At 44.1% G+C, this 24,771-nt stretch overlaps 2 protein-coding genes across 2 annotated transcripts; both read right to left on the bottom strand.

Moving 5' to 3' along the window:
* Window positions 1–265: 265 nt before the first annotated feature.
* On the bottom strand, window positions 266–12,506 carry LOC117748679 (ubiquitin carboxyl-terminal hydrolase 31-like). The gene is made up of 16 exons (XM_034558660.1): window positions 11,460–12,506; window positions 9,032–9,169; window positions 8,696–8,784; window positions 7,750–7,842; window positions 7,371–7,506; window positions 6,740–6,890; window positions 6,378–6,558; window positions 6,179–6,290; window positions 5,998–6,092; window positions 5,335–5,412; window positions 5,084–5,213; window positions 4,604–4,723; window positions 4,015–4,240; window positions 3,607–3,765; window positions 3,367–3,519; window positions 266–3,264 (listed from the first exon to the last, which is right to left on the bottom strand). The coding sequence occupies exons 1-16, from the start codon at window positions 12,009–12,011 to the stop codon at window positions 1,769–1,771; spliced, it is 3,909 nt and encodes a 1,302-aa protein (XP_034414551.1). The 5' UTR covers window positions 12,012–12,506; the 3' UTR covers window positions 266–1,768.
* A 1,801-nt stretch (window positions 12,507–14,307) lies between these two features.
* On the bottom strand, window positions 14,308–22,838 carry cog7 (component of oligomeric golgi complex 7). Its single transcript, XM_034559203.1, has 17 exons — window positions 22,354–22,838; window positions 19,752–19,900; window positions 19,373–19,489; window positions 18,790–18,958; window positions 18,598–18,680; window positions 18,364–18,486; window positions 17,935–18,133; window positions 17,726–17,853; window positions 17,429–17,583; window positions 17,155–17,271; window positions 16,974–17,039; window positions 16,629–16,815; window positions 16,379–16,519; window positions 16,119–16,202; window positions 15,785–15,899; window positions 15,045–15,188; window positions 14,308–14,899 (listed from the first exon to the last, which is right to left on the bottom strand). The coding sequence occupies exons 1-17, from the start codon at window positions 22,517–22,519 to the stop codon at window positions 14,733–14,735; spliced, it is 2,310 nt and encodes a 769-aa protein (XP_034415094.1). The 5' UTR covers window positions 22,520–22,838; the 3' UTR covers window positions 14,308–14,732.
* Window positions 22,839–24,771: the final 1,933 nt, after the last annotated feature.

Raw genomic sequence — 24,771 nt, 5'->3', positions numbered from 1 at the left:
CCTGTCGCTCATAACACGTCATAACACGTCATAACACGTCATAACACGTGATAACACACAACAATTTGATCACCAGTGTCATTCTAACATGTTCACTATGAATCCCAAACTATTACAGATGATGAATGAAAGTGAAACCACAGCGTGTGAACTCCAGCGGTGTTGTGCTGCCATATAAAATAAAAACTCTCCTGTTAAAAGTTGCTGAAAGTTGGAAATTGTGAGAAAAAAAACGTGAGACAAATGAATACAAAACAGAAGCATTCATTTGCAAGTGAGTCGATTTACTTTGAGAGGGTGAATGAGCAATACTTATCATTCATACAAAATGTATATTACTTTGAAGAAATGTGCAAACAAAGCTTTAATAAAGGATGCCTTAACATGCTCTCTGATGCCGGCATTTGTAAAAATATACAATTAGAAATATATACACATCCAAGAGTAGCACATACTCTACATACTCAGTGTGGGCATTAGCAAGAATCTGCTTGCATAGTTAAGTGCATGCATAAGCAATTTATCATGCAACAACTGGCATATACTTCATGGATGGGTGATCTCTTCTCTCAGTCTGTCGTTCAGTTGCGGATTTACTCTGCGATGCAAGCTAAAGATGTGCACAAGCTGTGATGTCACACGCCAAGACAGAAGATGGGCTGACTCAAACATACCATAATGCTCTATGTACATGTATGGTGTTTTTCAACGAAGGCGAACCCAGCTGTCTTTGAATATGTGTGCGTATAGTGGCTTTTTACATTAACCCTGTGTTCATCTGAGAGGAATGTTTTGGAGATGTCTGGCAGTCTGAAGAGGCTGATCCCCATGAGGTCACATGGACGCCGCAGTTTAAGTGTCGGCATCAGCAGCTGGAGGGCAGAGGTGGAGGCGGGTGGGAGGTTGTCTGAGGGGTAACAGGTCATTACTAGTAAATAAAACACAAACATTTAGGAACCATTACAAACCGGACGTCTCCAGACATTGAACACCAACGACACATGCTTCCTTCCTGCACTTCCCCCAGTCTCGTTTCTGGCTGCACACAAATACTTCTCATGGGCTGTTGCGCAATGACTACATCGAGGAGCATATGTAAACAGCAGTTCGGGTTAAATAGGCTTAGTTGTGTGTCGACTTGAAATTACATTTTTAGTGCTTAATAAATATTAAAATTGAATTATAAATTTACCAACACCTGCAGTTATACAATTCCGATTAAATACGTTGATTATCTGAGGCACTGATGTTTGTTGAAATATGGCTCTCAATATTGACAGAGAGCTCTACATCAAGATTTTTGGAAATAATTCAGTGTTTCACTGCATCAGCATGTCAAAAATTGCCAGTAAACTTCCTTTGGTGACTGATTAGTCCGTGTTCGATGTATCTCAAAAGTTTCTGTCCACCATTGTTTCTGCTTTCCGTCTTGTGCAAAGTCACTTTTATTTTCACCTCCTACTGAGATGTACTTCTCCCAACTATGCTACCGACAGAACAGGGCAATAATTCAATACATGTGCAGTCCATGCTTATTTATAATACAGTATAATATTCCTCAAAATGAATGCAATCCATACAAAGTGCTTCGTTAAAATCCATTCCCAAATAACTATTTAACAATGTGGACAGTAAGTGTCCAGTATGGCAGCTGGTGTTCAGTAACCACTGAAAAGCTACAGGTGCTTTAAAGATGTTTGTCTGGTTTAATGGTTAAAACATCTCAGAGCTGCACGAGAGAGACTGTTAAGAGGCCTTTAAAACAATGTCACTTGGCCCTCTGGCTAGTGTGTGTGGAGCTTATAGGGATCTTCCTGGACTGCATTATCTTTTTAGCAGGCTCCTTCTTCGAAGGCTCTTTTGCATTGGCAGAGGACTGGGTGGCAGTTTCTGCCCCAGAAAGCTTGGACTTTGTGGAGGGCAGCAGTGAATGCTTTGCTGCAGCGGACCCCTTTGAGGATTCCTTGTCTTTGGCTGTGGTCCCGTTAGCCTGGGCCTCTGAAGCCACGCTCTGGGCTTTCTTGCTCGCCCCGTGTGGGATTCCCTCTCTAGATGCATCCCCAGCACCGTCCTCTGGACTCACTTTAGCCTCTCCCACCCCTGCTTTCCCCCCGTCGGCTGACTTCCGCGTCTCTTTGGGCCTCAGAGCAGTTTTGAAGAAGGATAAACCTTTTTCCTCTGTCTTACTGTTCCTTTGAGGTCCCCTTGATGGCGGTGCTGCGCCCGCGGAGGAAACGCCGACACTCGAAGATCGGAGACTAGCCATGGAGGAGCTACTGCTTGAGCTCCGGCCCGCTGGCCTGTTCTCCACTGCACGGCCCGGCCTGCCGTCTGCTCTGCTAGCAGCAGTCGACCGGGGAGGCCCTCCATGGTTGACCTTCTTCTCTGAGACCACGTTAGTCCGTGAGGATTCACGGCTCGCGCTCCTTTCTGCTGCTTTAGTCCTTGCTGAGGCTGAGCTTTTCTCACCTCCCCCTCTAGGTGATGTCCTCCTCGGAGGGTGTGAGCTTTGTAATCCTGGAGAACCACTCTTCCCCTGTTGGGCAGAGTCAGGATGGAGTACCTCCGGGGTTTGGGATGACCCTTTCTTCGAGGGGGTTGCTGTTCTCGAGGAGCCAGCCTTGCTAGTTTTGGGTGGTCCATCGCTTTTGTCCTTGGGGGATGACGCCGACGCTGCACTCTTGGTCTGAGTTCGAGACGGTAACTTGTCAATGGCTGGGGATGCAGGTGACAGAGAGCTGGATGATGTTGAGGACGTGGCAGGGCGCTTCTTGGGACTTGCTGAGGTCCTTTTAACGCAAGTGCTATCTGCAGCCCCATTTCTTTGTTTTGGGTCCTTTGCAGCCGCCCCGTGTCGAGGACTGACCGGTTCAGCAGCAGAGGCTGCATTGTTGTGGTCCCCAGTCTGGGCGGAGCCCCTCTGCTCTGCCTGAGCCACATTCTTGGAGTGAACCTGCTCCGTCAGCCTCTTACTGCCTGGATTACTTTCCAAAGCTCCGAGGGTCGACTTGGCCCCAGATGCTTTGTCTAGCTTTGGGGACAGCTTGGTATCAACCACTTCTCCTATCCTCTCCAGTGTCGGGGAGGAGGAGTGGGATTCCAGGGAGAAGCGGGAGGGAGAGTTGGAACGGAGTTGGAGCTTAGCAGAGTGGGACCAGGACGGTTTAGTGACATTTTCACTGAGCACCAGGGGGCTGGCAATGGACGATCTTGAGGAGAATGTTTGTCTTTGCATGCCCCTTACTGCTGGCCGGCTCGACAAGCCTGCATGGTAGAAAGACAAGCATCAATAAAAGATTCTTTCAGAAATGATTTGAAGACTTTAAAGCATTGAAGATTATTCAGATTTGGATGAGTCTATATCACCATCGTCCTCGCTCCGATCACCAGCAAACTCAGCTGACTCAGAGAGGGAGGCCAGGGAGGTGCGTCTGGAGGAGCCAGATGAGGCTTGGCTCGGTGGACGGCTGCCCATCAGCCGACTGATCCAGTGCTCACACAAAGAGGAGCTGGTGGATCCTAAATAGAACAGACAGTGGTTGTACATGTATACTAATTTAACATGAGAAGAAGAGATTGTACAAGCGTATATTAAAAAAAGATTACCTCCCACAGAACTGTTGGCGGACCAAGATGGAATTGTGGCACGCCTTTGGTAAAACAAGATGTAACCGGTCTGCTTGCAGACTTCATCTTCAGATATGGGCTGAACATCACTGTCATCAAAGCAATACCACTGTCCATCGATAGAGTTCTTACAGTGAGCTACAAGACACAAGGTAATTCAATGGTATAAATATCTTGGAAAGAAAATCAGTTAATACAACAACCACAGATTATATCTGTATCTGTAGAATAACGTAGCATTTCATTATTCTTAACGGTATATCCTTCTTGCCTCTAACTTTTTCAACTTAACCTTTGACCTTTCTTGGTCTTTCCTGTCTACATTGTACATTTGGCGAGTAAATCGATTGTGATTCTGATTATTGGTTGTTGTTGCTGCTCCATTACCTGTGTAATGTCCTCCCTGCATGGTCCCATGATGGTTACACACAGCGTACAGGTCATACAGGTAGTCCTCTGGGTCACGGCCCATCCCATAAGGCCGTCTCCATGGTGACCAGTGAGAGGGAAGACTCCAGCTGCTCTGGCTCCTCTTCACCATATGGGGTGCCATGTCCATGCCTGTGAGCGGGAACTTCACCATGTTCTGCATCTTCATTCGTCGATCCCCGTCCTAAAGACACATTTATGGAATTCAAGTTGTTCTATAGTTTTCTACACAGCAATATACAAAGATATCATCTCTCTAGTTAAGACAGCAACGCTTGTTGTAACTTTGTGAGTCTGTGTGTGTGTGTGTGTGTGTGTGTGTGTTCATGGCCAAATGTAGTCCTGGAGACATCTACTGTGGCGGTTAACTACCAGAGTGCTTAGTCAGCTGTTTATATTTCTGTCAGTGTGGTGACAGATGCATGAGCGTGATAGTGTTGCATAAAAACTCTTCATGTGTGTCGATGAGATCAAAATGGCAGAGTTGGAAGATGAGTGTGGCAAAGGAGCTTAAGTCGGGGGGGGGGGGATAAGAATACAAGAGTACCTGTCTAAAGCGTTTCAGGTGAAGTATGAGGATGTCTGGCAGGGTCCACAGACTGAGCTTGATACTGCCCTGCTGGAGCTGCTTACAGTGTGGACATCGCCACGCGTCATCAGGGGCGAGCTGAAATGAGTGTGAAGAAAAACCTGTTATTAGAGAGCAATTAACGTCCGGTTGTGTTCTATTCATTTGGTTTTTTTGACCTGTTAACATATGTTTTCTGTATAATAAAAGTATGCCATTTCTTGGTGGAAACGTTTAATTGTACTGCCATCTAGTGTATGTAATTATACAGCCCCGAGCCTGGCATCTTGACATCACGACAGAGATCAAATGGATAGAAATATAATCCAACAACACATCCCGTACTCACTGTCACTTAGTGTGCAGCAAATGATAAACACATCTTTAATCCTAATATGTATTCAGTCCGTGATATGCTCAGGACTCCTGCAGCCTCCATGATACCGTGTCTCCGCCTACCTGTTCCTCTTTGGTGTAGAGCTGAAAGCACTGGGCCAGTGAGCAGGTCTGAGGCTGCAGGTGCTGCTCCTTTGCTTGACGCACGCTTTCAGCATCTGGGGTGTACTCGTCCTCAGTTCTTTTGAACAGACTGCAGGCAGAACAGAGGGATCAAAAGACATGTACATGTATTTGTGCCTCGAGAGGAGACATCACACATCGGCCCTGAGCTTATTAAAGTGCGCGGGACTGTCGCTTCAGATCACACTTACTAGTCTTTCGTCTCCTTGTCCCACTCAACAACAATTTTGACATGAGGTGGCCCTCCAGGACCGCAAGACTTGAACGCCCTGTTGAAAATTAGATTAAGACACCCCCACATTATGTTTTTCATTTGAGTTGTTGTAGGTGATACATATGCAGAGTTTACAAAATGATTAGAGTTAACACTAAAGTAAGTTCTTAATTTAAGACTGCTTCCAAAAGCCAGTATTATCTATGACTCTAGGAGATATCTACAAAACGTTATCTAAAGATTGCACACTGGATTCTAGATATAATCTTCATAGACCTGGAGATCTGAAGCCTTCTGATAAACAAGCATAACATTAAGGCAACACTTTAGCTCCAGTGAGGTCGGGGGATTTATTTTCTGCTCATTTGTTTTGTTAGTTTTTCATGTGGCATCAGAGAAGAAAAAGAATCCATGCAAAAACAACAGAGCTCAACACATCTTTAGAAGAATATCTATAAAACCAGCCACGCTATCATACATCTCAGGAGATATTTTAACATCAATATTCCTGCTGAAGAGTCGGCCTACATACCGTAGCTCTTCAATCAACTTCAAGTGGATTGAACTCACTGCAGGGTTTATGTAATGACTATTCAAGTGTGGTAACACGACCGCCCCTGGTGGCGATAAGTGGCATTACCTCTCCACGGAAGGATGGCAGAGAGGCTGCTCCTCTTGAGGCAGGAGGTACGTGATTCCAACCACTCCGACCACACGCAACGTGAATGGCCCTACCTACAGACCGCCCAGGACAAGACATTAAAAATGTAACACATAAATGTGAAGACAATTCAAATCCAATATGTAATAAGTTGGTGTACCTGCACAAACACTCCAGGGCGCAAAAGATGCCGCATCTTCTCCAATATCTCTTTCTGAAGCACGTCCCATGTCACTGTACGCTCCAAATACAGAATGAATGGATTACCAAACCTGCAGAGATGACAAACATTTGATGCATCAGTTTGAAAGATTTCTTTGGGGATAATGATCCAAACCTTTGGAAGTGTTGTTCAATACCTGCGTCCCTGCTGTCCAGCACAGGCTCTGTTACACACCAGCAAGACAATCTTCTCAGCCTGTCCACTGTTCTTATGAGGACTCTGAGGTGGGGTAGTCGGCTCTTGTATTTGTGTGGATATACGATTATTATCTGTGCCGTACTTCAGGTTGTTCTGGTTGAGATATGCATGTGGGCTCCCTGTAGTAAACACACAATGAAAAGATACAAAAGGGAAATAAAAGAAGATGATATATACACAAAAAAACAATCCAACACACTGGTGAGTGTGTGAAGCAGCTCCCTGACTAAAGCATTTCTCCAATGTTAGTCCATTTCTAATCTAATCTCAACTAGTCTCAACTCAAACAGGATGTCGTACCGCCTCGCTTGGAGCGGATCTGCTCCGGTCGGAAGAGCTCAGGTGTCTCGAAGGCAAAGATGGAGTCGCTCTCCTGGATGATCTCGAGGTCGTCGTCGTCGTCACAGAAGGAGCGGTGAAAGCCGTCAAAGTACATTTCAGTGAGGACGATCTGAGCGGAGACGGGGAACAAAAGCAGTTTGATTCATTCATTTGATGGAAATGATTGAAACACGAACTCTCACAAGGATTAACAAAAGGGGGTGTTTCCAAGTATCAGAAGAGGCTTTATATTCTAAAATACAGTACAATCACTGTATTTTAGAATAAAGCACTGATGATAAAATAAGTACAAACTTCTCTCATGGCTCAATGAAAACATCACCATCCAGTATACTCAAAGTAGCACACCCTATCTTTAATCCTATTAAATTTGATGCCTTAATGGCTTTAAAATTTAATTTAAAATAATAAAAATAATTTCTGGCTGCCTTCACAAAAATCTGTCCAGGGACAGCAGATGAAAATTACCCTCTCTAGCTAACTCTGTCTCACTTACAGCTTTTACTGTTGATTAGTGTGCATTGTCCCTGTAAAATAAAATAAACAAACAAATACTAATAAATAAAAGAAGAGCCTAATAAGACAGCACCTGTTGGGCAGGAATTTTGGTCTCTTGGGCCACAGCTTGTCTCAGCCTGGACACGGTGCCAGAAAGAGGCACCGCCACCCCGACTCTCATGCAGTGGGAGCATTTTCCTTGGTACACCACTGTCACATACAGGGGCCTGCAACACAGACGGATTGAAATTAATTGTCTGTTTCATAACCACAGCTGGACTGGTGTTTTCAAAGATAGACGGCATCTTCTAATTTTAACTTTCTCCCTTCGGATCTTTCACGGTGTTTCTCGAGGCTGGCTTTGACACTCCTTTTTAGTGCCGGGCATACTTTGGGATACGGGGACTTTTTTTTTTTTTGGGACTGACAGATACTGTCTCGCTCATAAACAAGATGCAGAGTCACCTTACCGTGTATGAGGTACGGGGATTGGCAGTGAGATGCAGAGGAAAGGGTCAAAGGTGTTGCTCTGTTTCTGGCAGTGAGGGCAAGTCAGAGAGGACCTACACAGAGACATGATGAGAATAATTACATGCAGCCGGCATGGAACCGAACTGTAATAACAACATATTGTCTTTTTACACATGCCAAACACTTTCATGACTGGCAAAAACACGGTGGGGACAAGACTCCAGGAAGTCAGACACACAAACCTATTAAATCTTCAGTGTGTCATTTTTACATTTCACTCTACAAATTAATAAAACGATATACTAAATTCTGTTACTTTTAGACAGAGCCAAGATGGATGTTTCCACCGTTTCCAGTCTTTATGATAAACAGCCGGATGCTGTAGCTTCATATTTATCTCACAGTGGTATTGATCTTCTCAACTAACTCATGGCCAGACAGAGAAAAGTGGAACTATTCCTATAAGAATTGTGGAATATATGAATGAAAAACCTAACATCAACTTCCAGTAGTAGGATGTTCACAATAATCTCTTCAGTTTTAGAATTTCTAGAAAGATCACAGCAGAGCATACCAATGTAATAATGTTGGTGTATCACTATAAACATCAGTGCTTTATACTACAGTAATTAATATTACAGAAGTTAGACGAAATAACGCACGCATTTGAGGAACAAGACTTCATATTGTTGGAGTTTAAACTTGTGATCATCGTTTCTTGTTGTCAATACATTCGTATCGTAGGTTCTGTGCCTATAGGTCCCGCGATGACACCCAGAATAAGGCTAGAGGATATGGTCAAAAGGAACCTTTGGAATATTTTATCAGAAAATTATGTGTTGTGTGATTTTCCATAAAGTTACCCATGCCATAGAAGATAAAGTATGTTGAGGACTTTGTTTGTATGAATATTGAATATTTTCCCAGCAATTGAAAGTTTCACACCTGTATTGTGCCTGAAACAACTCCTGTACGAAAGAGCCAGGTGCTGGAAGTGGAGAACCTTCAGGGGCATTTTCCTCTTCTACTGGAGGCTGGGAAAGCACGATAAACACAAACCAATACAATATAATGCATATTATATAACAAGCGGTGACCAGTCGGACAGTTCATAGTCACGTAACATTCAGTTTATTTCAATATTGTTCAGATGGGAAACACAAAAGGGGGTAACATCCCGTCAAAACATATTAATTTGTTGAGATATTCACATTACGTTGGTCTATTAGCTGAATATAGAGGTCTCAAAAAACGATAGCCGTGCTCCAAGTTGATGTTTACCTTCCTGGGGGGTCTGATGTCCGGGTGGATTATATGGTTGAGGTCCTCATGAACTCTATCCAGCAACCAGAGGAGGAATTCCTGGGCATCGTGCTGGGAGTTGCCCTTGAACTGCAGGGCGCTCTTGGACACCACATTCTGCAGCAGGACAAACACAACATGGTTCAAGTAGACTGCTCCTAAAACAGAAATGATTGGCTCGTCATAAAACATTCAGCACGTTTGACCGGGATGTTGATCAGCACAATCCGAAAGGTCAGCAGAGGTGCGGGTGAGACGCAGCCGGCGAGCGGAGAAGCTTTTAAAAACCAGGACACAGATAATCGACAACTTAACCTGACTGACAATGAGACAATGAGCTATTGGAGACAACAACAGTGTGCGCCCCTACAGAGTCACCCAGGCTGGCAGCTATAAAGTCACCTCTACATGGCTATCAACATGTCAAGCAAGGTCAAAGATATGAGGGGACCGTGCCCTGGGCGTCTTCCCATCCCGACCTTTGGGACCTTCTTCCTCATTTTGAAGGCGTTACCAATGCGGCTTCAGCATTTTGTTCAAGACGTGGTGCAAATAAAGAGAGAGCCTTTCTTCTGTGGCTTGGCAACAGCGGGCGTCTTTAAGTGAAGGTCTGTCGATGAAGGCTTAATACCCCGACAATACAGAAGCCCTGCATAATCTACAAACACCTCTAATCATTTAATCAACCATTGATTGCAGTTACCTTGTGCTGTTTACGCACTACCACCCTCTGTCGGATGTGTTTTACCATCAATCAAGTTGTCAAATGAAGTATCACTTTTCACAAATGGTGAATGTGTTATCATCTATGAGTGTTTGTGTGGACAGTGCTCCGGGGCAGTTTGGGTGGTGTACAATGACATAATCCTGGAAGCAATCCTGGACTCTGAGACACGGTGGATAGTTCCCCTGTGTTATTATCACGGAGGCCTTCCTAATGATCTTTAAGTGCACTCAGTTGAGGCTCATGTTGTGGTCTGAGTGTAAGAAGAGCAAAACCGACACACGCTGAGCTGTAATCTACACGAACCACAGAGAAACATGTTTAGCTGAAGTTCAATTCGCTGCATTTAAGTTTGTGATGTATAAGAGTAATGCTATTGAGATATTAAAAGAGAAAGTACACATTCTACTGCATGAACATATAAGGAGCAATGCAGCAACAGCGTGGGCTTTTGACAAGATTCTTTGTTTATCACAAATTAGACACCATAGTTGATCAATTGTGTCTGATAGTCTGGGTTTGCAGTTGATTTTCAAGGCCTCACACTCAGGGTAGAATAATCTATATCCAATCGGACAGTTTGTACTTTGGCTGGCAACCGATGTAAAAAGTGGACAGAAATAGAAACACTGTCAAGAATATGTTATGGCCCTGATCAATTTCATTCCTCCCATTATGTATTTTTGAACTTTTGAGAAAAGAAAATAGGTTATCAGACATATAAAAATAAAAAGGACACCTTTGTGATTGTGACAGGCAAACGTTTCAGCGCTGGGAAACGAGTTTATGAGGGGAATGGATGAAAAAGCAGACGAAGCTGATACGTGGGGGGCGGCCAATAAAGCGGCTCCAAAATCAGATGAGTTTTATTACGACTCAGATCTGTGTTAGTCCAGGAACTTTCATTAGGATGTATTCTCCTTTGTTAAGTGTAGTTGCAAATAAAACAAACTGGAATCAGAACTGTGGGCTATATGCTGGAATATGATTATTGACCAAACACAGAAAGTACCTTGTGTTTTCATATATACAATAAGTTTGCTTTTGAGGACAGACTAAACTGCCATATGAGGCTTGTTGACAAGCAAAGCAGTCACCCAAGGCCAGTGCAAAATCACTACATCTAAACCCTGTCTGCAATCACCCTGACAAATGAAGGAATTTCATTATTTTAATAACTAGACTCAAATTCACATCTGGATAAACCGATCGCATCAAAGCAGCTGCCTCTGGTCTTATCGATGTCAACATTGACAGAGCACAGACAATATGTTTTATGTTTTATCACCACTGATTAATCCAAAAGTAGGATTATGCAGCACAGTCCCTATGCAGCATAATCCCTTTTCATATATTATCCTTCATGGAGGTGCACAAAAGGCACAAACTGGGGCTGAGCTGTAATCCATAAGGCCCTTTGTAATCATAACACTGGTGGCTTTACTCTTCTTCTTTCAGCTCACATGGACCATATAAGAAAAATAACACATTTAAAATGTGGCTCCGGATGGCAAAAATAAAAAGTTATTGACTCTAGAAGATCATATCTCGATGAGTACTGAACGTCCGGAAACTTTATTCTAGTCTAATCTAACTGGTGTCAATATGCACACCGTGTGCTTTCGGCATCTGCTGCGAGATGAATTATGCCTCACATATGGAGCCCTGTGACGCGCAGCCTACCTTGAAGTCCCTGCTGTGCTGAGGCGTGTACTCGAAGGTCCACAGAGCACGAACCAGCCCGGACAGCTGCTCGGTCACCTCCCCGGAGTCTTGCTGCTGGCCCCCCTTCTTCTGCACCAGTCCCCCGTTGGCTTTGGCCCGGTCGCCGCCGCCGCCGCCGGTCGTCGTCGTCGTCGTCTCGCCCTCTTTGAACTGCTCCAGCGCGAGGTACTCCGCGAAGAGCTCGGTGTTGCTCAGGCACTGCAGGATAGCGTTCATGAAGCAGGTGTTGCCGTGGTTCTTGAGTCCGGCGACCCCCGGCACCTTGTCCCCGAAGGGGAACCCCCCGCAGTCGCTGTCGTCGGACGGGACCGACCCCCCGGTGGTGCTCGGGTTGAAAGTGGCGTCGTCCTTCTCGTCCTCCGCGGCGTGCTCGTCGGTACCGAAATGAGACAGAGTCGACAGAGTCCGGAGAACTCTGTTCATGAAGCTCCCGACGGAGCGGACGGAGCTCCTGCGGAAGAGTTTTTTACTGAAGGATTTCTTCTCCTTGTTACTGACAACTTTCGACATGATGGCTTTCTCCCGCTTTTTACGCCTTAAATCCAGAAAGGGTCCTTCTCCTCTTCTTCTTTTATTTTAGTCTCAGAGCATCTCCTCCCTCCCCCCCCGCGCAGTGACAGCTCCTTCCCGGTGTGATGGTTAGGCCCGAGCATCTGTCACAGAAACACAGAAGGCCCGGCGGTTCTGGGGATCATATCACATGGAGGCAGCAGCATCAGATCAGCCCACTTGCAACACTGCGTCGGATTGCATAAACAGCCTCCATGGAGAGCCGCGGCCAGGGCGCTTTACATGAGAGCTCGGGGCAGTCCCGCTCCGGGCAGCAGCCGTCATCTCTAGCGCTCGGTCCGGTGACATAACATCCCCCGTGTCATGGTGCGGACACACACGCGCACACAACAAACAAATCTGCACCAGTGTCCGTCAGACGTAAACATCAAATCAACCTCTTAGAATAAGGCTGACGGCGTGCGAGCGGAATCCCTCATCATTTATTGAAGAACCCGCAGCTCCACCCTCTTAATTAAAGGCTTTTCTTCAACTCCCCCCCCCCCCCCCCCCCCCCCCCCCCCCCCCCCCCCTCCCCGGGGGTCGGATCCCGGAGCTGTGTTGTTGCAAACGGCCCCGGTTGGTGATATTTACCCGGCTAATGTCGTCCCTAAACACCCCGACCGGAGAGGCACAGCCCGTCGCCCCCTCGCGTTTGGCCGCCGTGGAGCATCTCTTCGGGGGGGGCAGATGTGAGAGGTTCACGTGTCGGTGTCCACAACCGAAAGTTGTTTTTTGATGTTCTCCCTCCAATACTCGTCTCACTCTCTGTGCGCCTTAATTCCTTCTCCGGATGGGATTCATGGCGAGGCCGCTTCTCCCGTCTCCATCATCATCATCATCATCATCATCATCCTCATCATCATCTGTGGGCACGGATACTGCAGGCAGGGCGGTGACGGCTGACGTCAGAGCCAAACACTGGTCCATGTTGGAGGAGAGCAGGTACAGCGGCATGTGATGCGGGATGATGCTCCATCCCGCCTCTGCACAGCATGCACGCTGACGCGCGCCAGTTGGGTAGAAATGTTATCACATTATGTTATCACATTATCAATAATAATACAAAATAGTGACTATCTGATAGATTTAGGGAACCGCTAGAGATAACATGCAACAACCTTATGGAGAAAAGGTATATATTGCCCATTGAGGGGTACAATAAGTTTGATTGTGTTACTGTACAATGTTAGTGGCAATATAAATTTCCCCCGCCCCCCCCAAAAAAAGACAGGCTTTACTATCGTAAAAAAATCTATTAGTAATTAATCTATTCAAATTGTGCTATATAAATAACTACATTTTGAATGATTAATCAATCTGCTAAGTCTAACAATTAACAGAAAATGGTGACAAATGGCCCTCACTATTACCTAAAGCCTAAGGTGACGTGTTCAAATAGTTGTAGTGCGACTAAAAGTATGAATATTTATCTTCACCAGATCAGTAAAGCAGCAACGTCAGAAAAGCCTGACTAGGAAATGTTTGGCATTTTTTGCTTGAAAAATAAAAAATAAAAACATAATTAATCCATTATCAAAACAACTTAATCTCAATGAATTTATACTTTCAGCACAAATAATCTTGTCGTCTGACGTCGTGAAAAAGCCCATCAAATTTTCCCAATCTGTCTGTTAATTATAAACATGTTAAGCACAATATACAATCTTAAAAGCCCCATGGTCTGACCTGTGTGTTACAGTAGTCTTCTATTTCTGCTTATATTCCCCATAATATTCCTTATGTTCCCACAGTTGACTGACAGACCAGGCCATTTTCATCATGTGAGGGTGCAAACGTTCAATGTTAAAGACCAAAATAAGGCTGAAATGTGGCACGTGACAGCTTTAACAGAAAAGGCCATTCATTGATTGATTGATTGATTGATTACATTACAAACTCATTCAACCCGCTATTTCAAGAAATAGTGTGATCAAAAGAGTTGCATAGGGTTTAACACAATAGGGGCCATACATACATACATATATGGATAAAAATGACATGTTATGTAATATGTATGTATGCGTGTATATATATATATATATATATATATATATATATATATATATATATATATATATATATATATACACACACACACACACACACACACACACACACAGGTATATATGTACATATGTATGTAGTATACATACACACGCACACATACATATATGAGAGAAAGAGCTCCTTCACCGTTAATTTTGAAGTCAACTGCTCAGCTCAGTTCACAGAAAAAAAATACAGCTCAGAAATATTACCTTAATATAATTTAATATAGATGAATTATATGAGTGACAAATAATCAACAACTAATATATCAGTCATGTATATATTTCAAATGCTCTCATACATCCCCTGATGGATTACATTTAGTTAATTCCTTAGATGCTTCAGCAATTAAAAAAGAAAAAAGCAGAAATGAAAGATGTCAAGACACTTTCACATGTTGGCATCATCACCATTGGTCATTCAAAGTCCCACTAGTTCAACAATAATCAGTATAAAAAAAACAGAACCACCCTGATTTCAAACTAAATGCCACACTTATTTTGCAGCCCCAAATGTGAGATTCAAGGGACTATAACATGTTCACCAGATATACAGTTGACAACACATTCTTCTTCAAACATGCCGTTCTGAGAGCCACTATACTAGAACCCATCTTCCTCCCCCATGCTGTTAGTAGTCGATGCACCGGACAGCAGCAATGGTGGAGGCCAGCCGACGAGGCAGCAGCTTGGCGGTCTGTCTGTAGTCTTCTGGTTTGGCCCTCAGCAGGGTGACGATGTGCTGCAGGGCGCGGGACGGCTGCAGGCCCAGAGCGTCCATCACATTGCTCAGATAGTCTGTGGAGCAGGAACAGGAGACACATTAACTCAACTGGGAGCCACCACTTCATTGAATTGTTCCCCGTGAACATTAATAACAATGGTGTTGTATTGCGACACCATCACAAGGAACTGCAAACTAAACGCGTCTGGCTCACTGTACCGATATCTGTGGCCAGCTGCTTAGTGGAATGAGTGCTCAGCTGGGGAACGAGCAGGATGGCGTCACAGTAGGTCTGCATGGTGGCCCGAGCAATGGAGCCCAGCCAATAGTCTGCAGTGTTGTCCAGCTCGGGAAGGTCATCGCCTGAGACAGAAGAAGATGTTTCATAAGTGCACAAGGTGGAAAGGGAACAAGAGTTAGTGGTGTGAGGTTAGTGATTAGACAGATGGGGATTAAATATAGGGAGTGAGGAAGAAAGAGGAAACTGGAAATGGAGGATAAAGGATGATTAAGATGATATGGAGAAGAAAAGGTTGACAAAAAAAGAGCAGAGATGGAAGCTAAGGTAACCCAGCTATATAGATATATATAGAAGCTTCATCTATATTCTCTTCCGTGTCATCAAAGAAAGGATTTTCAAACGATGGGAATTTTGTGAAAAACTGCACTTGAGACCGAGTTAAAGTTATTATTAAGACATTTCTCTGTATATACACAGTTTTGTAACATCTAAATATAATTGTATTATATAACAATTCATTCATGTTGTCTTAAGTGACACTTTCTCATTGAGGACCACAGTAAAGTCAATAGATAAAAATAAATAAGAAAGTGAATAAGTTTCAGGCTCAAGATATATACAGTTAGGAAAGAAAGGATGCAGAAAGAGGAGGACGGGGACAGAGAATAAAGACATCCTGAGGAACATTAGATTGTGAGGAAGGTCGATGGCAAGGCACCTTGCTCTGGAGGGAACGGCAGCTTCCCAGCATGGAGGGCCATCTCTAGTGCCGGGTCCTCCTGAGTCACAAATGGCTCCAAGTGGAGCGGCAGAGACATGAGGTACTGCCCGATCTGGAAGGGAAGGACAGACTTCTCGTTTGATAAATTCGGTATCTGGAAAACTACAATATGAAGCTGTGAATGTGTACAAAAAGACAGCAAGTTTGACTGCAGCTTATGAGGCAAGTTGTTCCATTAAATTCTTCTGCACTACACATTTGAAAATGTGTGATTTAGGAATTATTTAAGTTAAATATTATGATGTTTTTATCCCAGCCAAACCAGACTAACATTTGTGATGTATTCTTGCGGTGACAGGCTGTAAGTAGGCAGGTCCTCTGTGTAGCTCTCTCCAAAACCAGGTGCCTCCTGTCGCTGAACACAAACATGGGGCACGAATCAAACGGCATGAGGGGAGATTAAAATAGACAGTGCGTCCAACACTTGGATGCACACGCACAAAAGGATGCCCAAAAGCTCTCAGCAATGCACTCAAATCGTGCCAATCAGCATTCAGAATCAAATCAGGTAGTAACTTGACACTTCATCACCTCCATCTTGGAGACGAGGCAGAGCTGGTGTTTAATTTGCAGGAAGACGGAGTCGAAGGCCAGCTGGTTGGCCTGCTGATTGAGTCTGGTCAGAGCTGCTCTGGGCTCCGTTAACAGGCTGGAGTTCCCTGTGCCCTTCTCCTGCAAGACAGTCGGAAACAGATGCATTAAAAAAAGAAAAGGAAATGCAGTTCACTTCATATGACATCAACAAAACCGAATTATTCCGACACCTTGCCCTGCTCCATACCTTTAGGGAGTAGAGGACTTCCATCAGGCTGTTGTATTCAGTCATATTTCCCCTCTGAAGGTAGTTGTATTCCTGCCAGGGGTTCTTGGTGCTGCTCTTCCTCTCTGTAGAGCTGGCCTCCTGGATGCCTGCAAGGCTGCGTGGACTATACGTCTCTGACAAGTACTTACCTGCCGTGCCCAAGATCCTATAGGATGTGTTGATTGGATTAAGAGAACACACGCAATTCCTTAAAATTGGACATTGTGCCTTGTTGGCAGGGTGACCTATGAGTTACACCCATGATGAATGGTTTAGAGTAAAACTAGAACATTATGAAATGTAAAGAATAAACATGTCTCTTACTTGTTTGACAGCTGCTGCTCAAAGGCTCCACATTGTCTGAGCAGTTCTCCACAAGTGGCAATAATCCTGCAAAACACAACACCAGTTATCCATCCATCTCTACAACTGTACTGACAGGCAGCTTAGTTATACAGAAATCTGCATTCTAATGAAATAGTCTGAAATGTAGAAAGACGTTAACCTGACAGAGTTCTGAAAGGCTGTCCAGTCCTCCTGGAAAACAGATGCACTTGGTGTCTCCTCCAGTTTACACTTCTTTCTGATTGACTGCAGTGTTGTGGAGAAGTCCGACACATATCTAGAATAGATAAAGACAATATTAAAGCTGGCAACAGAAAGTAGGGTTGACCGATCCCAAAAAAATAAGAGAACTATTTATATGAATAAAGCAAAGGGGTTAATATGCAGTATGTGTTTATAGTATGTTATGACACTTGACGATAAAGGATATTTACTTGGTGAAAAGTGCTTTGAGGGCTTTGAGGAGGCCACACACGGCCAGTCCGTCAGTCAGTTTGACGCAGCGGTCCACAGCAGCGCTGGCCAGGCCAAACAACTTGCCAACAGAGTGGCTCAACTCTTCCACACAATCAATAACCTCCCCGTGTTCCTAAATGAAAGAGAATAAGGAGACAAGAGGAGACACAAACGCAGAGAGAGAAACTGAAAACAGGAAGCTATGGTGGTGTTAATAAAACAATTATCGTGCGTGCGTGTCTGTGTGCGTGTGTGTGTGCGTGTGTGTGTCTAACCAAAGGTATAGCACTGATCTGGATAAGGAGGTGAACTTCCTCCAGATCTCCATACTGTAGTTGAAAAGGTTTGTAGGGGTCATACAGCGCACAGACCAGCTCATTCACCTTCAGCAGATTATTCTCACCTGGGGAGGAAACACAGACGGAACGTAAGGACCTAACTCCACCCACATCGGAGGTATCCACAGTCATGTCTCTGCACAGACCCAGGTGCGGCAACATGGCGGCCTCCAGGCTGTGTCCGAAGGTGGACGTGGTGTGATGGAGTTCGAGCAGAGTGTCGAGGCGCTGCTCTTGAGCTGCCCGCTCCACGGCCAAGCTCAAGCACACAGGGATGGACGGGACCATGGCCCCCAGAGTTTGGATCAGCAACACTGTCACCACCTCATACGGGTTCTTGAACACCTGTTTATAGGTAGTGTGCAAACATTTAAAAGAGCATTCTGACTGACAGTATTTATAGACTGCAAACATTGCCTGCCTTATTGCTATATGAATAACATTAACAATAAACATACCGCCTATGAGTTGGTGTTCCACTTTTCTTACTGATCCCTATCCAGCCCTTTAAAATAGTGTGTTAGCATTGTTAGCACGTTACCCGTGCACTGGTTCAGTGTCCACAGCTGTCTCACCTGGCTGCTCCACTGTAATTGAGAGTGCCACGAGGAGAGCAAGGTGTCGTAGAACTCAGACAGCTGCTGATTCAGACTGAGCTCACTCTGAGAGAGGTCCTGCCACATGCTCACCAACTGGCCCTGGAGATGCCCAAACAGACATTCATTAAAAACATTAGCGTACGTCTACACCAAACAGGTAAACGTTGTTTTTATCAATTCATTATTAATTATTAGGCCTGTAGGACCTACCTTGTGACACTTATAGTAGTAGGCAAAGAGCTGTGGCATCCTATCGATCTCTGTGAAGACTTTAACAAACAGCTTGGCTTGGTCTGCAGAGAAAACACGTGGAAACATGAGTATTCTTTACACCGAAAGTGAACTACAGTGAAAAAAGGAGGCGAAGTTGAAATGAATATGAGAAACAAAAGCCCATCTCACCCATAGACATGGAATTAAAGGTTGCTACTATTTGCGTGCTGGCCAGAGCCTCCAGTCTGTTTTTCAGAGCCTCCAGGTGAACACACTTTTCAGAGTAGTCCGGTGTGTCCACCAACATGGCCAGGCTGTTCTGCATGCTGGTCAGCTTGGAGGAAATGATTGCAAAGTCCTGGGAAAGAAAGATAACGTATCAAGATCAATGTCCAATAAGTAATATTTTTAATATTGTTGTTATTTGCTAAATACAGTGTTACTTTTCAGAAATATAAATATTTCAATTGCCTTTTAAAAAAAAAAAAAAATGTTTTGAATCAGTTCATATCAACTTCTTAGAACCGTCTGTGAGTGTCCATTGCCTTGGTTGTCTTGCACACTTTAATGAATTGGAACTATTCCTTGAACATTAAAATAAATTGAACATGCAAAAAGGCATATTACATTAAAAGCTTAAATTCCACTCCAAAAGCCTCAATCATCTGGATGTGGGCCAGGACGAGTAGCAAAGAGTAATGATCACATAGCAGCAAGGCAGAACAAAATAAAATAAGTAAAGTATTGTGATATTGTCTTTTTCATTTAATACCTGTGTTTTGAAGGTCTCCTCAATGTCTGCACTCAGTGTGCTCCATTTGTCAGCCTCCTGCAGAGCTTCAGCTGCCACCTGCATGCGGCTCTTCACTTGATCTATTTCCACCAGGACCTGGAGAACAAGAACCACACAATATAAAAGTCGTAGCTGAGAAATATCCTTCGAGCACCTCAGCACCACGCACATGCCATGCCACTGTCAGGCTTTGCTTATTATCAAAAACATTATTTTAATTAGTATTTCAAAAACATCAGGTTAACACTTTAACTATGTGGATTTGCATCTGTTTTACATGCAATATGTAACTTGTGAATATACTTTTGCATATGCTAAATTCAGTATGTAGTAATGACATAGTGCTTGAACTACACACCTGCATAGACTGTGCAGTGTCTTGCTCAAACTTCTTGATGTCCTCTTTGACCAGAACCATTTGCTCCTTGAGGAAAGAAGCCTCCTGTTTCAAAGCCTCCACGTCTCGTAGCACTCTGGGCATATTTTGGAGGGCCTGATTACTGGTCTCTGCACACAGAAATACAGAAGCATTTTAGTTGAAGAAGGACATAACAGAAAAAAGTATAACTTCCATAACAGTATATTATAGTGAGTGCCATTCTAAGAAGAAATGACCAGCAGTCTTGTCATGCAGTTCTCTTTGATTGGGTTTCAACAACAGTACAAGAAGACCAAAATATAGATCCAACTTAAACAAAGACACACTTACTGCTGCACCTTCTACAGATTGGTGCGATTTGTATAATCTTCTGTATGTCTGAACTGTTTCACTGTAACCCTGTTTTAAGTAAAGGCTGCATAGATGTTGCACTCATTATTCACTACACAGTCAGTTGCCAGATTTTAAGGTTTACATTGTTAAAAACTAATGAAGTCTAATACAACTGTCTTGCAATCTAGCCTACCTTGATGAATGTTCCTTATTTGTTGAAACTGTTCAAGGGGGGTTTATTTGTCCACCCCATCTGTATCAAGGAGGGCACATTGAAGTTAAACATCACTTAGTTAATAACTTCATGGACATGAAGTTGAATGGTGGGACTAACTATGTGTACCTAATAAAGTGGCAACTGAGTGTATCTAAAAGGATTCACAGAAACAATGTTGACCATCCTATTGTCCATAAAATCTACTATTTACCTTCCTATTGTCCATTTAGCTTTACCAGTGTTCTGATGATAAATCTGGTAATGCCATTATGACCTCATGTAATCCAAATTGCTGCAAAATTAAAAAATATTTCTCAAGGCTGGATATTTTGAAACCTGTTTCATGTCAAGGATGTTAAGCAACTCACTACAAAATATGTCACGTGTTTCAGGCCCATCAATGAACGTATAGCTGCCAGTTCATAAGCTGATGCAGCAGCATTACCAAAAAGTTATACTGGAACTGTTTGAGAGGCATTGATTCAACTGCATAGTCATTTTTAACGCTGTTTGTATTGCTGTCCAATTGTAGTGCAAATACTAAATACTAATATTCAAGACACATCTAACGTTGCCATTGACACAGTATGAATCGAATCCTCTTTGTCTAACCCCAAAAAGCTCTTCTCTATTTTTTCCAACCTCCTTGACCCCCCATGTCCCCCTCCTCCCTCCACCCTTCTACCAAGCCACTTTGTTGACTACTTTACAAAAAAAGATAGACGACATACGCTCCTCATTTACTAATCCATCTTCTATAACTACACATCCATTAACTTCATCTTCTTCCCCTTCGTTTTCCTCTTTCACCCCCCTGTCTCCCAATCAAGTTCTTACCTTGGTAACCTCTGCCCGCCCAACCACCTGCCCCCTTGACTCCATCCCGTCTCACATTCTCCAGTCTATTGCTCCCGACCTTCTTCCCTTTCTCACCCATCTTATTAACACCTCCCTCTCAACTGGCTGTTTCCCTAACTCTCTGAAGGAGGCAAGAGTCAACCCTCTCCTGAAGAAACCCACTCTCGACCCATCTGAAGTCAATAACTACAGACCTGTCTCTCTCCTCCCCTTCCTTTCCAAAACTCCAGAGCGAGCTATCTTTAACCAACTCTCCTCCTGTCTCCACCATAACAACCTTCTTGACCCCCACCGGTCTGGATTCAAGACAGGCCACTCAACAGAGACTGCCCTCCTTGCTGTGTCTGAGCAGCTTCACACTGCTAGAGCAGCCTCTGTCTCCTCTGTCCTTATCCTTCTAGACCTTTCTAAGCTAATGCCATTCGACCTCTACAGCTCATCCAGAATGCAGCTGCTCGACTGGTCTTTAACCTCCCGAAATTGAACCACACTACTCCGCTCCTCCGCGTTCTTCACTGGTTACCGGTGGCCGCCCGCATCCGCTTCAAAACATTGGTTCTTGCGTACCGTGCTGCGAACAGATCGGGTCCGGTCTACATCCAGGACATGGTCTAACCTCACACCCAGGACATGGTCTAACCTCACACCCAGGACATGGTCTAACCTCACACCCCAGCTCGTTCACTTCGCTCGGCTTCTGCCAATCGGCTTGTAGCTCCTTCACTTCGAGCTAAACACTCAAAGTCACGACTGTTTGCTGTGCTGGCTCCTCATTGGTGGAACGAGCTCCACATTGACATCAGGACAGCAGAAAGTCTCTACACCTTCCGTCGCAAACTAAAAACACATCTTTTTCGACTATACCTTGAATAGGGAAGGTAGCGCCGTAGTAGCACTTTAGTAGCACTTAAATGTCTCTTACTGAAAGCACTTTGTTGTTTAACTTTATTGAAGAAATTGTACTTGCTTGATTTTTGTTGTTCTGAGTTTGGACTCATGGTTTAATGCACTTATTGTAAGTCGCTTTGGATAAAAGCGTCAGCTAAATGACATGTAATGTAATGTAATGTAATATGATAAACAGAAAGAACATGCAGCGCTTATAGAAGCTATAGGCGTCTCCATAAACCGAAAGATGACACTTTACACACTTAGCTCACGTCCAATAATTACCCTCGATGGAGTTGTTGACTTCCTGGATGAACAGTTGCAGTTTCATGACCAGTGTGGCTGCGTGCGTGTCTGCCTTCCCCGGCGCGTCCTTCTGCACCACCTTGAAGGCGGCGTTCACCCAGTCTTTCACATCAAATTCATCGTCCAGGAATTTGGAAAAATCCATTTTGCCCGTTCACTGTTTCCCCGGCGCGAGACGCTGGGCGGTGTTCAGTCAAACTGTGCAGTCTGTGTCATCGACCCATTGCTAACGTGTGCTAATTCTTCCCAAACAATGGCTTCGAGACGAATATAAAATAAATAGCCCAGGAAAATGAAATTATCATGACAACTAAATATAGTTCCAGCAAGGCGACAGCTTCCTCCAGAGTTATTTTGTAAATGTCTACGGCTTTAAAAAGAGAAAACTAAACACATATTATTAAATGATTGATGCGGCGGCACTGACAACAACTTCCTCTCGGTTCTTTCTATTTATCTTCCCCGGAAACAAGAGCCGACAAAACAAACGGACCTGCTGAAATACATGTTGGACCAAATTACTGTAAAAGTAACATTTCGTCAAAGAAATGTGATATTGTTTTCTGTTTTTAAATAAAGTTTTTTTATTTAAATTTGGTTTAAAACGAAATAAGAGACAGAGAAACATACTAACGGTGAGTTTGAAGCAGTGCCACAAATAAGTACATCCGTGTAGAAACGTGATTTCGTATTGGCCAATGTAGGAACTCTGCTTCCCTCTTGAGGAGAACAATAATGCAAAGCAGGTTAGATTCATTGCTTATGGAACAAGAAATGCTTCTTTTTTTAAACTCATAACTATAATATGTTGCACAAGTAAAAACGCAATAAGCACATAATTCCCAATGTGCCTTTTTTCCTCACTCTAAAGTTTGGGCAAGTAACTAATATTGTACTTAACAGCTGAATTATGGCGCTGTTGCACAGTGCGTCCTGATTTCCCAAAGGAACATTTGATACATTGTTATTAATGCTGCCCAGCATAAATAGAACATCATCCTTCAGCATAGTTAACAAACACAATAGTGTATATTTATGTATTTGTAAAATGGCATTTTGCAGGAAGGGATGGGCACCCAGCAGAGGTCACTCAATTGGTCATGGAACTAGTCCTCACTGAGGCCTGTACATGTACTTCCATGTCCCAGGCACAACCAAATTTCCTTTTGGTTATTTCATATCTTTTGCAGCAGACAGTTATGACTACAGACAGTTGGTTGAATAAATATTATGCAAACCAGAAGGGCAGTGAAGGACTAAGTGGAAAGTGGAGCTGGAAGACAGTAAAGCTACAGAAAACACACCTCAACCACAGCAGCTTTCTGTGAGCCATTTCACTGCTCTTCAGCTCATTTAATGAGATGGGACTAATTGGTGACATTGAGGACACGGTGTCCAAGGCGGTGTTCAGTCCTTCTACTCTGTTATCCGGCCGAGGCGGACTGCACATGGCCCAGATCCTTCTGTCCGTGGTAACCTTTGTCCTGGCTGCCTTCAGAGGAGGGAGCAGTCATACCTACTGGAACTACGCTATGTTCACCTGGGCCTTCTGCCCCACCATGACCCTCATCATCACCATTAGCTCAATATCATACTCAATTTGTTTTGCATGGACTGGTCCGACTTCAGCAACGGGATGGCCATGTCCTCAACGCTCATGACCGTCTCTGTCGCCATCACTTATGCCAACTTCTATGTCTGCCTGACATGCCTGTACAGCTGGATAGTGAGTATATTTGCTTTCTTGTGTGGCTTTGTCTACACGCTCAAGGTGGTGAAGGACAAACTCCTGGACAAGAAGAAAGGGAGCTACCTGGCTGCTCTGCCTGGATTCTGGAAGGTCATGGAGGCCTTTGTGAGCTGCATGATTTTTATATCACTGACTGGCTACGGAGACAAGCACTAATAATGGATTTTGTTTTTTAACATCCATTTTTCATTTCACTCATACTGCCAGAGCTAAAAGGTCATTTATTGTCTAGTTTATTAGAGATGCAATGTAGTTTATTACAATTCAGCTCCAAGCAAAAATGTTTCACAATCTGTTTTTAAATTTCTTAATGTGCTGCTGTGAAATATAAACTGTGTATGGTACTCCATCCATCCATTTTTAATACCGCTTATCCTCATTAGGGTCGCGGGGGCGCTGGAGCCTATCCCAGCTGACATAGGGCGAAGGCAGGGGACACCCTGGACAGGCCGCCAGTCCATCGAGGGCACATGTAGGGACATACAACCATTCACTCTCACATTCACACCTATGGGCAATTTAGAGATCAATTAACCTGCAGCATGTCTTCGGACTGTGGGAGGAAGCCGGAGAGCCCGGAGAGAACCCACGCTGCCACGGGGAGAACATGCAAACTCCACACAGAAGGACCGCTCCGACCGGGAATC

Source organism: Cyclopterus lumpus, chromosome 19 (genome assembly GCF_009769545.1).
Source record: "Cyclopterus lumpus isolate fCycLum1 chromosome 19, fCycLum1.pri, whole genome shotgun sequence".
In the NCBI taxonomy this organism is placed as follows: domain Eukaryota; kingdom Metazoa; phylum Chordata; class Actinopteri; order Perciformes; family Cyclopteridae; genus Cyclopterus; species Cyclopterus lumpus.
Note: the sequence above shows the minus strand (reverse complement) of the source record. Positions and strands in the feature narration are given on the sequence as shown.

What these genes read in the sequence shown, in the direction of transcription:
- LOC117748679 (XM_034558660.1), bottom strand. Translation starts at nt 12,011, where the DNA reads ATGTCGAAAGTTGTCAGTAACAAGGAGAAGAAATCCTTCAGTAAAAAA. An exon ending in GCCCTGGAGTGTTTGTGCAG is followed by an intron (nt 6,093 to 6,178) that starts GTACACCAACTT and finishes GGCGGTCTGTAG; the next exon opens with GTAGGGCCATTCACGTTGCG. An exon ending in GCAGGGAGGACATTACACAG is followed by an intron (nt 3,766 to 4,014) that starts GTAATGGAGCAG and finishes TGTGTCTTGTAG; the next exon opens with CTCACTGTAAGAACTCTATC.
- cog7 (XM_034559203.1), bottom strand. Translation starts at nt 22,519, where the DNA reads ATGGATTTTTCCAAATTCCTGGACGATGAATTTGATGTGAAAGACTGG. An exon ending in CTCAAAGCACTTTTCACCAA is followed by an intron (nt 17,272 to 17,428) that starts GTAAATATCCTT and finishes TATCTATTCTAG; the next exon opens with ATATGTGTCGGACTTCTCCA. An exon ending in GCCTTTCAGAACTCTGTCAG is followed by an intron (nt 17,040 to 17,154) that starts GTTAACGTCTTT and finishes TGTGTTTTGCAG; the next exon opens with GATTATTGCCACTTGTGGAG.